At 38.5% G+C, this 12786-nt stretch overlaps 1 protein-coding gene across 1 annotated transcript in view; it reads left to right on the top strand.

The window, feature by feature from the left end:
• Positions 1-1710: 1710 nt before the first annotated feature.
• The window catches only part of LOC102484555 (mono-ADP ribosylhydrolase 2), a 1480331-nt gene continuing 1469255 nt past the window's right edge, over positions 1711-12786 (top strand). The window contains exons 1-2 of the mRNA XM_006143678.3: positions 1711-1974; positions 6093-6209. Coding sequence (XP_006143740.1) covers positions 1929-1974; positions 6093-6209 — 163 coding nt within the window. The 5' untranslated portion in view covers positions 1711-1928. The remainder of the gene's footprint in view (positions 1975-6092; positions 6210-12786) is intronic.

Raw genomic sequence — 12786 nt, 5'->3', positions numbered from 1 at the left:
GAGAGGGAGGGAGAAAGAATCCCCCAGTGGAGTGCTGTCATGCTGCATACCCTTCTCCTCCATTTCTCCATCCTGTTGGGATTTGGGGCATGCATACACAGGTGCTCAGTATATAATCCCAAACTGCTGGAGCTGGGATTCGAACTGTGGTTGGCCACATGGGATCTAGTATCCTTAACCAATAAGAGGCAGATGCCCAATTAATTTTTTTTTTTGAAGACTTTTGGCCATGGGGCATGTGTATTCACCAGAGAGAGAGAGAGAGAGAGAGAGACAGAGAGAAAGAGATAGGGAAAGTGAGAAATCACCCCCCCCCCTTGAGGGGGGTGGCCCTTCTCCTCTTTGGGCAAACATGCACATGTGCCCTGCATGATTTTTGAAGCTGCCAGGTCCAGGACTTGAACCATGGTCAGCCATGTCAGAGTCTAGTACCTTTACTACCATGCTGCCTGCTGACCCTCAAATAACTTTTTAATATATTTGTGTATTAAAAGAAAAAAAGCAGAGACAATATCAAATTAAAAATATTACCTTTCAATGTTATTAATCACCCTTATGTGAATTCCATTACTTAACACATTTCTTTACAATTCTTAACAGGGTTTCCCCATTCTTTTCTCTGTCATTTCTTATAAAAATGTATTCCTAAGTATCTGCCCAACAGAACACCTGTAATAGAGTACTTGAATTTGCCAGATAAATGTGGATTTAACACATCCATTAAATCAACCTTGAGAATGGTCTAATATTTAGAATGACAATAACTTTGGGGGAAAGAACGTACCACACTTCTAAATTCTGGATCACCTGACTCTTGTGGTCGACTTTACTGGAACTGGGTTTTCAGAAAACGCCTGATTGGTATTACTCAGAATCAAGCGGCTCTTTTACACCAGCGCCTTGACCTGAAGCAGTTGGTGGAGGAGTAAAATACAGATGACCAAGTTCTGGTTAATAGCCATTTGAATTTGCTTTGATGTAAAACTTCAGTTTCCAGTATAACATTTTAGTTGTCCACAATATCTAGTGGGCAATTAAACCCTTGAGTAACTTAGTCTACCTTTACTATTTCCAAACTTCCCCAAATTCCAATGCAATATGTAATTTTTACTACAAGATACAGGCATTACATAGTGTGGATCATTTCCCAATCTTTCCACTTATTTGGCTTTTATTCATTTGCCCGCCAAGAGGAAAGCTTCAGATTACTTGGTAAAATCTGCCCAGTCAGGGCAGTTAAGAGAGAGCAAGGGCAATTCGTGCGGACCCATGGTCTCCTCCTACTTGCGCATCTTCCATTCCCTTCTGCAGCTTTCGCCTTCAGGCTCCGTGGTCACCTGGCGCACCTGGTTCTACTGGCCACGCCCACAGTCCCTCGAGGAGGGGCCGCGAAGCCAGCGGGAAGCTGCGTCCACCTCTCGCTACTCCTGGACTCTACGCCCCGCCCCTTCGGCGAGACAGTCTCCAGCCCCCTTGCGCCCTGGCTCCTCCCCCATGAGCTCCCCAACGTCCTCGGCGTCTGGCCCGAGCCTGCGCCTGCGCGTGCGCCCTGGGGCCGAACTAGGGGCGCGCGGTGACTAGAACGCGGAGAGCGGCGGGCGGTGCAGCCAATGGGAGGCGGCGCTGCCTAGCAGCTGGGAGGCGGGGCCTGCGCGGGTGTTAGGTTAGCGCGAGGCGTGACCTAGTTGACAGGCTCTGAGGTGCTGCTGTGGCGGCGACCGCGGGGCTGAGGCGGGTGGGAGCCGGAGCCGAGCGCGGGCTGAGGGAGGAGGGCGGCAACTGAAGAGCAGCGAGCGGCGCAGGACGCGAAGCCTCTTTCACTTTTTCCCTCCCAAGTGCCCCCTCCCACCCCTCCCACTCCACACACACCCTGTTTGCCCGTGAGCCTGGGGAACTTGCAGCTTAAAGCCAGCCACCCCCACGGCAGTATGTACCCCAGCAAAAAGAAGAAAAAGGTGTGGAGAGAGGAGAAAGGTAACCAACCGGTCGAGTCCCGGGAGTGCGGGGGGTGGGGGTAGGGTGGGGGTGGGGGGCAGGCGTGTGTGCCGCGGCGCCCTCCGCCCAGCTCCTGCCTCGAACCCTCCCGGCCGGTGCCGCCTCTCTCCCGTGTCCGTGTGTACACACGCGCACACGCGCGCGCACCCCGGCGTGCATGCGCCGCCCTCGGCACCTGCAGCTCACGCACGTGTGGGCGCACGCCCCTCTCTGCCGCCTGCCGCACCCGGTCACCTTCTCCCCAGGCGGGGCCACCTTCGTCCAGGTTGCGGCATGAACCCTCGCTCGGCACAACTTCCTTTGGACCCCAGTTGGGACTTTAGCATGCCGGGCTGGGGTGTCCCACGTACACGTGCCCGCCGGCGGGTACTCTGGCTGCAGCTGCTGCGGTGCACCCTCATTCCTTCTTTCATCCAAGCTGACAGAGTGTTCTCATCTCCAGGTGTTAACCTCTTTTGTAAGACACCCCCCCCCCCCCCCCCCCCCCTGCGCGCCACCTCCTCCGCTGTGTGACTTTTGAAACCGGGAATTCTAGGGGAAACCCAAAAAAGAGTGGCTTGTCCGTGAAGATAAGTGCCTTCAGAGAACTGAATGGGCTTTTCCTTCAGCAGTGTGTTTCTGTATATTCTGTCACCATTCATAGTCTGAAGTTGCTCAGAGTAAGATTGTGACTGATGTCACTCTGTGAATGAACCGTTCCTGAATTTTGGGCATATCAAGTCTTATCTAAATCGGCTGGATTGACAGTGGCACTGATTCTTTTAAGAAACAGAACCAAACACCACCTCTCCAGTCTCTCTCTCGAGTCAGATAACATTCTGATGTAAAACTTGAATCTCTAGTGTCTACCTCCCCTTCCCAAGCTATTCACATCTCTTTCCTTCCATTCTTTAGTTTTTTTTTTTTAACAGAAATGTAGCAAAAAGTCCTTGCATTGCAAAGATGCACTAAACCTGTATATCAGTGAGGGTAATACAAATTTCCCCTGAAATCTCATCTTTACAGAAGGAAATAGGGGTGACTAGGTTGAAAGTTGATTTCCTTGACAGTAACTCTTTAAAACCTGTAGATTTTTTATTGCAGATGCTAGCTTTTATGACCATTAAGACTAATGGTTGCCAGAAAGGGAATTAATGTGGGGAAAAAAATACCCCAAAACTTCTATATAGTGCCTACTTCCAGCAATGCATGAGGAAAGAGATGAGGTTTTTTTTGTTTTCCACCCCAAATAATTACTAGGAAGATTAAACATATAACTGAACAACACAACTAAAATGGTGTTTAAAATAGTGAGAAGTTAGCTTATATGTTATTTAATTATGCTTTAATGATTATGGCTATTAAGAGCTTAAAATATTGGTGTCAAAAACAAGTGCCATTGAGAATAGCCTGATATATAAAATATTGTAAAATTACTTTAGTTTCACACACTTTCAACAAGGATTACCTTCTGAACCTTGAAAAATCATTTTTACCCATTTTTATGGATGGTTTTGAAATATTAATGTTGTATTATTGTTAATAATGAAGACAAAATAGTGGAAGACATAGACCTTGTTTTTGGTAACATGAATCATTGATGAATTTATAGTGAACACTTAAGAACTATTTTTCCATCATAATAGGAAAACAGTGTTCCAAAGTAATAATGTTATAATGATTCTTTCATTTAATATCTACAGGATTGACTGTGACAGACAGGAATTTAAAATTCTTTTTAATGTCTTAATTTTATTTCTTTTAATAATGGGGAAAATATAACCGAATTAATATTTTCTAAAGGAAGAAGCAAATGTACAATTAAAGAAGGCAATTAAAATAATTTTTTCTTACCCAAAACGAAACTATTTTTGTGTGAAGCTTAATATTATAGGAAAATGTTATCATGATTTGGAGACTGTCTCACTGTTTTGTAAGAATATTTATTTTGGGAATTTTAAAGTACTAAATATTGTATACCACTAGGAAGGAGCTAAGGCTTTCTTGCACAGTAGTTACTATTAAAGAAGCTGATGGGATGCATGACCTTTTTCCTTTCATCCCACTGGAAAGCTGGTGGCATAGTGTTTTTGCAGCTATTATTTAAATCTAAAGGAAGCTTACCCACCTCATTGAAATGTCAAGGCATTCTGTAAACGTATTTTAACTCACTATGCTATCTAATAAGTAGGTATGCTTCCTTATATACTTAATTCACAGAAAAAGAATTCACTGTGAAGGTAAAGCATTCTTTAAAGAAAATTAAGATGCAAAGAAATTATAAATAGAATTTCTTATATATTTTTCTTTGTCTTAGTGGATCATTTTATGTACTTCTGGGAATATGCATAATCAACTTTGAATATTAGTGATCTACTTTATAGGAAAAGATTAAACAGCTCAGCATGGCGTAGAAATCCTATACAGTTTTGTTTTACCTTACTTTTCTAGCTACTTTAAACATTTGCAGCTACTCCCCTCCTGATACTCTTGCAGCTTATTAAACTGTTCATATCGCCTTATCACTGTTTACATTATTCTGTTAGTCTGAAATACCTTAATTTTAACTACTTTATGGCAAAATTCTACCTGTCCTTCATGAACACATAACACTTTTTCTTGGAGAACTTTTCCTGAGAACTTGATAGAATACTGTGGTTAATAGCATAGGCTATGGCCAGCAACTGATGTGGAAGTTAAGGTGGCTGGATCCTACACAATCCAACTATGCTGTTTGAACCTTGGACCAGCAACTTGAAAAGCATTCTGGGTACATATGTGTATGTGATCAAAATCCTGAGAGGAGAAATGGAGAAGGGATTGCAGTGTGGTCATCCACTGGAGGGGGGGGGTGATTTTTCACTTTCTCTCTCTCCATGTCTCTCTGGTGAGTACCCATACCCTATAGCAAAAGCTTGCTGTGGGGTCCCCCCCCCACAAAAAAAAAAAAAAAAAAAAAAAAAAAAAAAAAAAAAAAAAAGCAAAGCAAACAAAAACGCATAATAATCTCTGACTAACATAGATATCTATCTCGATTTTAATCTTGATTTACTACTTGAAAGCCCTCTGGCTATAGACATATTACTCTCCCGTGTTTCAATTCCTTATCTGTGAAATAGGGATACTATCAATTTTATGAATTTGGGGAAAATTATTTCAGTGAGGTTATACATATGAAGTACTTGGCACACAGTGAGTTCTTTATAAATGACACCCACTATTATTAATTCTAAGACATAATTTTCACAAAAATATTTTAATCTTGGGACTAGCAGGTGGCGTGGTGTTTAAAGTATTAGATTTTCACATGGACAACCATGGTTTGAGTTCTGGACCTGGCAGCTTGAAAATCATGCTGGACATGTGTGCATGGGTGCCCAAAATCCTGAGAGTAGAATGGAGGAGAAAGGATTGAGATTCCTCCTGGGGTCATCCTTCCTGGGAAGTGATTTCTCATTTTCCCTCTCTCTGTCTCTAGTGAGCTCACATGCCTTATGGCAAAAAACCTAAAAAAAAAAAATAAAAAAAATAATGATAATAATAATATATCTTAGAACCAATATATTTATTTAAAATAACATGTATGCCCTCTTCAGAAAACTACTATTAAATTGAAGGTGTGCTTTTACCACTGAGGGCATCTTAGAATTGAGTAAATATCTATCTTGGTGGTTCCCTTTCTTGTGCTCTCACTATCTGTACATACCTATCTTAGCATTTTTGTATTTTATTTAAATAGGTTTTTTTTTTTTTTTTTTTTTTTTTTTTTTTTTGGTTTCTTAACCACTATGTCATTTGTCCTGTGAACTACTTAAGGTTAAGAATCACTTTAACCTGCAGTATATAAGCATATCACCTGGGGTGTAGTACATTGTCAGTAGGTACTGATTGAAAGAATAAATGAGTTTCCTTATTTCTTTCCTTTTTTTCCTTGTTAATAAGGAATTAATTTGATACCTTTTAACATTCATATATGGAATCATTGAATTTGCATTTTGGTGTTCCTCAAGATTGTGCTAAGTGTTTAGTTAGTTTAACATAATTAATATTTAAAGTATAAAATACCTCCTGAGCTTAAACATAAAATACAAATGGAGATTCTACTTTTATTTTGCAAGAACGTTTGCTGAAGATGACCTTAGAGGAGAGACGCAAAGAATACTTAAGGGACTATGTTCCCCTGAACACTATTCTGTCATGGAAAGAGGAAATGAAGGGCAAGAGCCAAAATGATGGTAAGTTTCTCAAAATATTTCTTATATAGATACTGCTCTCATTTATTTATGACACCTTCAGGACAGTTGACAGAAATGAATAACTGGCATTCAGTTAAGAGATGACATTTTGCTATTTTGTTATTTGAATTTACTGCTTGGTTATCATTTAATTATTTTTAGTAACCTATAGTGTAATTTGAGCTTAAGAAAGTATATTAACATTTGTGTTCTGAAATATATACCATGTATCTAATATAATACTTTTTTTACAGGTGCATTTAAAAAATCTGTAAAATAGTTAAAATAACAGTTATTAGGGCTTTGCTGCTTTGATGGCAAGACTCTTTGAGTTTCCTTTAATCAGATTAATTTGTATTGAATTTCTTTAAGTATTTTAAAGATACAGTTGGATGCAGTTGAAAGACAGTTTATTAGGAGAAGTAGAGAAAAATAAACATTTCACTAATTCTAGAGAAGAAGATACAGTTTGGCATGTCTACATGTAATTATATGACAAAAATTACTCAAAGTCTTTATAATTTGCTGAAAGTCTAGATTGCGTTAGACTATAAATGAAGTTTTAAGGATTAAAAAAGGTACATGAAAACCATTTCTATGGGGGACAGGCAGTGGAGACAGTCTGTGGAGCAGTGGTAATGCAACTTGACCTGTGTGGGAATGGTTCTGGGTTTGCATCCTGGGACCTCCTTGAGCACTCTGGTTGCATGTGTAGGTGTCTATCATCCTGGTCAGCTGAGACTAAGGATATACTGTGGTGTGAAGACCCTGTTGGAGATTCCTGTCTTTTTGTGTGTGTCTGTCATGGAATTAATAAATAAACTTAAAAGTTTCTAAAAACAATGTAATAGACTTAATGGATGTTTAATATGCTTATCTCAGAAATAATGCTCATTGGTGTTAATGATATGAATGTGAAGCTTTGACCAAAAGGGTACTTTTTAGGATTCTTGACAGTTGAGACTGAAAAATGACTATAACATGACTTTGGAACATGCTGATTTCACGGGTTGTGGTTTTAGATCTTTGAAACTATACAGCGTACTATGGGCCCAGAAAATGAAGAGTAGCATGAAATTCCCATGGACAAAATCTATGGAGGAATAACAGCCAAAATAGACGTCAGTCTTTTTGAAGAAAGCACATTTACCTGAGTGATTACACGTTAGACAAAATTTTCTTTTCCTAGAAAAGGTAAAGCATGTGGGATTAGGAATGAAAAGAGATGGATTCATTTGGACCTTATCCTGCCTGGAAACATGTGTGACCTTGGGCAAGTGGGGCAGTGGCTTTATTTCAAGTTCTAATGGGGTCATTGGACAGGTTGATTGGGATATGAACATCTGACCTAAGATATCATTGAAGGAGAAGGTAGTGTTGTATAATGAAAAGAAGACAGTGCTACAAATCAAAGGAGCAGAGCTCTGGGCCTTCTCTGACCTATGATCATATGCCTCTTCATGTTTGGGTCCGTCTTTCTTTCTTTCTTCCTCTCTTTATTAGCAAGTGGTTATCTTTTTTAGTTGCTGTTTTAGATGGTCAATTTTCTAAGGATGCACTATATGATGTTCCTAACAAATTTGGCCTGTTGAAACAGAGGTAGAATCTTACTACAGCCAGAACAGTTGACAAAGCAGATGTGACACTCAGGCTGCATTACACCATGTTGTGCCTACTCATCTCTAAACAGAGGGCTGGCATTTTTATTGACTGCTTCTGTTGGAAGGTTCGGCAAGTAATAGTGTAGGGTAGTGTAGGGTTTTTGCAGAACTCTGAGGTTATATGTTTTCAGAGATATATACCAAAATATGTGCCCCCCAAATCAGAAAAGATACATTGAATAACAATGACATGGTGATTCACTAACAAGATGCTCTATATTTAATCCATTTTTCCCAATATGAACTTTGTAATTGGTGTACAACTGCTCTGTGTATTTTATTTTTTTCTCTCATGCTTTTCTTAACTTGAAAGTCCTCAATGGGGAACTAGGTGATGTAATAAAAATTGTATTTCTATTAAATAATGTTTTATTCTTCCCATCTAATATTTGAAATGTTACTTGCTCTCTCTTTTGTGATCTATTGATAAAACTGGTGACTGGCTTCTTCCTTTTTCAGGAAATGGAATAGCTCATTCTACAGCTAATATTTACTAATTGTGTTACATAATACAAATCCTTCATATGTCCTTTCTTCTGATGTTACTTATTCAGTGCTCAGTTAAAATATTAGGCAAGCGAGTTAACTAATCTCCTCCCAACTCCTGTGAAATAAATAAATACGCTTTAAAAAATATAAACATTCACAAGAATGATAATAGATCTCTATAGTTATATATTTTATTTTTAAACATTTAATTCATTGCTTATAGATATAGATCAATAGATATTGATATTTTTAATAATATGGGATTAATTTTAATTATTAGTTTTAAATATGGGATTTCAAGCTGAGTATTAAAAGAAGTCTGTAACTTTTTGTCTCTTAGATTCTAATTTGTGGAACATAAGCAGTATTTACTGGGCAAGGACATTATACAATTTTAAATTTAGTAATTATTAACTATGTTTTTTAGAAGGCTATTTGACCTTAAATTAATAATTATATGAAAAGTTCTCATTATTTTAACATTTTTTTACTTTGTTGAGATTTCTTTTATTTAAGTGCTTCTTATTTTCATATTATAGTATAAAGTTAGGGGCCAGTAGGTGGTGTGGAGGTTGAGGCACTGGATCCCACATGGCTGGCTGCATGGTTTGAGTCTCAGACCTTGTAGCTTAAAAATCATTTTGGGCCTGTGTGTGCATATGTATCCAAAATCCTCAAAGACTGGAGGAGAAGGGATTGTGATGTGGCCATCCCTCTTTGGAGGTGATTTCTCACTTTCCATCTCTTTCTCTCTGTCTCTCCTGAGTGGATGCACCCTATAGCAAAAACTAAAAAAACAAAGTTAAATAAAAAAGAGGGGCGTGACTTAATATGTTTGTAACACTGTTAATTTTAAACTTTTCTAAAACAAAAAGACATTCAAAATTGCCAAATAATATGAAATCAGTGTTTGATTGGAAAGAGGGAAGAGGTAGATAGTAATTTTTTTTGTTTGTTTTTGGAGAGATTTTTGCTATTGGGCATGTGCGCTCACCAGAGAGACTGAGACAGAGAGACAGAAAGCAAGAAATTACCCATTGGGGGGATGGCCATGCCACAATCACTTCTGCTCCATTCTCCTCTCAGGATTTTGGGCACACATGCACGCACACACCTGAATTTTAAGCTGCCAGGTTCAGGACTTGAACCGTGGTTGACTATGTGGGAGTCCAGTGATATAACCACTATGCCATCTACTGGTTCTGGTCCCATATTTTTATTTCAGCTTACTGCTCTGATAGGTAAGAATGTGAAAGGATTACCAAAAACAAAATGAAATATAAGCCAGAAAAAACCCCAACCCATTAAACATATCATTTGCTTATTGTTCATGCTCATATTTGTCAACTATTATTAGTAAATCTTTGGAATTACACGCTTCTAATTATTTCTTCTTTTGTATTATCAATTATATAATAGTTCTATTTCTTTTGTCAGTTGCAATATTGTTGGAACTTTTAAAAAGGCGATGTAACCACTATCTCTCCTGTTACACTGTGTCTCTAGCATGTGGAATGGTGTCTTATGCATAGGTGAGCCCAGTCAGCATATTAAATAAGAATGTCTCAGAGGTTGGGACTAGCAGATGGCATAATGGTTATGTCACTGGAGTCCCAGGTAGTTGACCATGGCTTGAGTCCCGGACCTGGCTGCTTAAAACTATATACACATATGTGTGTGTGTATATATATATGTTTCACTTACAGTATTCTCCAGACTTGTCCATGTAATTACAGATGACAGGATTTCAAATTTTTAATGGCTGAATAGTATTCCATTATGTGTGTCTACACATTTTTTTAGTTTGTATATTGATGGACACTTAGGTTGATCCTATACCTTGACTAGTGTGAATAGTGCTATAATAAACATTGGAGTGAATATAGTTTTATGACATACTACTTTTGTTTTTCCTTTGGATATATGCCCAGTAGTGAAATTACTGGATCATTCAGCAGTTCTATTTTAGTTTTTTTGAGGAACCTTCTTACTCTTTTACATAATGGCTATACTAATTTACATTTCTACTGGTGAGATAAGAGGTAGGATCTGCTGTCCCGCCTGTACTGATGCTATTCTGCCTACTGCCTTACATTCTATTTACATGTCCAGCTCACTCTCCTGCCACATTGGGAGCAGAGAGGTTTGGGTATACAGGAACTAAACACCTGAAAACAATGAGATTTCTGAGGGATTCTCTCAGCCTGAAAACCTGAACCCAAAGCTCCCACTGAGGATTCTACACTCTCACCCACAGTAAAGAATGGAAACCTGAGGGCCAGCAGGTAGTGTGGTGAAGGCTCTAGAATTCCCACATGGTTGACTGTGGTTCAGCTCCAGACCTGGTGGTGGCTTGCTTTCTCACTGTCTCTCTCTCTCTCTTTCTTTGGCAAAACTTGTGTTAAAAAAAAAATGCTAAATAAATAAATAAATCTTTAAAAAAAAAAAGAATGGAAACTGGCAAAGAGCTAACTCACATTGTAGGGAAGTGTAAGAACATACAGCTACAGAAACATACTCCATAGAAGTAGAAGAACTGAGTATATCATCAGATGATTAAAAATCAAAGCCCAATCCCCAAAAGTAGGAGAGAACCAGGAAATATCTCCACTCTCCAGAAACAGAAACAAAACCAACTCCTCACCAACAGTGAATAAACATTAGAGATCACAGAAATGTCAGAAAAAGAATTCATAATATTTATCATAACAAAACTCAGTGAGATGCAAGAGGAAACAGACAACTAATTCTAAGAGAGGAGAAAATCCTCCCATGACTTGAAGGAGGAATTCCATAAAGAAGTAGACACCATGAAAAGAATCAAATGGAACTTTTGATTCCATTTAAAACTGTGATGAAGGGGAACCAGCAGTTAGCGTAATGGCTATGTCGCTGGACTCCCACGTAGTCGACCGCGGTTTGCGTCCCGGACCCGGTGGCTTAAAACTCACACCAGGCACATGTGCGTGCATACCCAAGATCCCGAGAAGAGAATGGAGGAGAAGGGATTGCAGCGTGACCATCCCCTCTGGGGGGTGATTTCTCGCTTTCTGTCTCTCTGTCTCTCTCTGTCTATCTGGTGAGCACACGCACCCTATAGCAAAAACCTATCCAAAAAAGAAAACTGTGAGGAAGGAAATTGAAACTTTTTTTTTTTTTTTTTTGATAGTATCAACATCAGGTTAGATCATGCAAAAGAAAGAATCTCTAACCTTGAAGCAAAAACCTCTGAATTACTCCAAACAACTGAAAAGAATGAAAGTACAACCATTAAAAATGAGGACAACATATTGCAAATCCTAGATACCATTAAGTGACTGACTATCTCAAGCAACTGAAAAAAAATGGAAAAATAGCCATTAAAAATGAGGACAAAATATGGCAAATCCTGGATATCAATAAATGGCTGAATATCTGTATTATAGTTATTCTGGAAGACAAAGAGACAGGTAAAGGAATAGAAACTCTTTCATGATATATTAACTGAAAACTTCCCAAACTTAGAACCGCCAAGTTACTTACAGAGGTTACCTCATTAGACTAACATCGAACCTCTCAACTGAAACAATGCAGGCAAAGAAAGAATGGGGAGACATATTTAAAACTCTGAAAGAAACCAATTTCAGCTAAGAGAACTATACCCAGCAAGATTATCCTTCAAATTGGAAGGAGAAATAAAATAATCCCCAGAGAAACAAATGCTGAAATAATTCACCAAAACTAAACCAGGTTTTTAGGAAATACTTGTGGAAATACTTCACCAGGAAAACTAAAGGGAGATAAATATAAATAAGAAATCACAAAATGCTTAGGGGAAAAAAAGAGTAATAAAATGACAGGGATAAGTTCTCATATATCTGTAATAACATTGCATGTCAGTGGGTTAAATTTGCCAGCTAAGGGGCCAGCAGGTGGCATGGTGGTTCAGGGTGCTGGACTCCCATGTGGCCGACCATGACCTAGTTCCAGACCTGGCGGGTTGCGTTTTCTCTCTCTCTGGCCCTCTCTGGGCAAATTAAATAAATAAAATACAAATAAAATAAATAAAGTTCAATACAATAATTCTTTTAAAAAAGTTGCCAGCTAAAAATATAAAAATTCCGATTTAGCTATTTTGTGCATAAGCAGATTTAAGTCCAAATCTAATTATTTGGTAGACAGTTCTCTCCACAGCTTTCATTTACATTTATATATTTATTATTATAATCATTATTCATTGTAAAAACCTAGATAATAGGAAAAGTCCACAGTGTTATAAGTAATAGAGTCCTTCTTTGGAATGAATTTAGAAAAGACTGAAATCAAGGACTTTGTAAAAGCTTTAAATCACCAAATCACTGACTTTACTGAGGTGCTTTTTAACATCTCTTTCCAATTTTGTTTTTGTTTTTTTTCCAAAGACTTTAAGTTTTTTTTTTTTTTTTTTA

The sequence above is a fragment of the Tupaia chinensis genome, unplaced genomic scaffold (genome assembly GCF_000334495.1).
Source record: "Tupaia chinensis unplaced genomic scaffold, TupChi_1.0 Scaffold000101_1, whole genome shotgun sequence".
NCBI classification, from domain to species: Eukaryota; Metazoa; Chordata; class Mammalia; order Scandentia; family Tupaiidae; genus Tupaia; species Tupaia belangeri.
The sequence above is the reverse complement of the archived record's forward strand: the minus strand, read 5'-3'. Positions and strand labels throughout refer to the sequence as shown.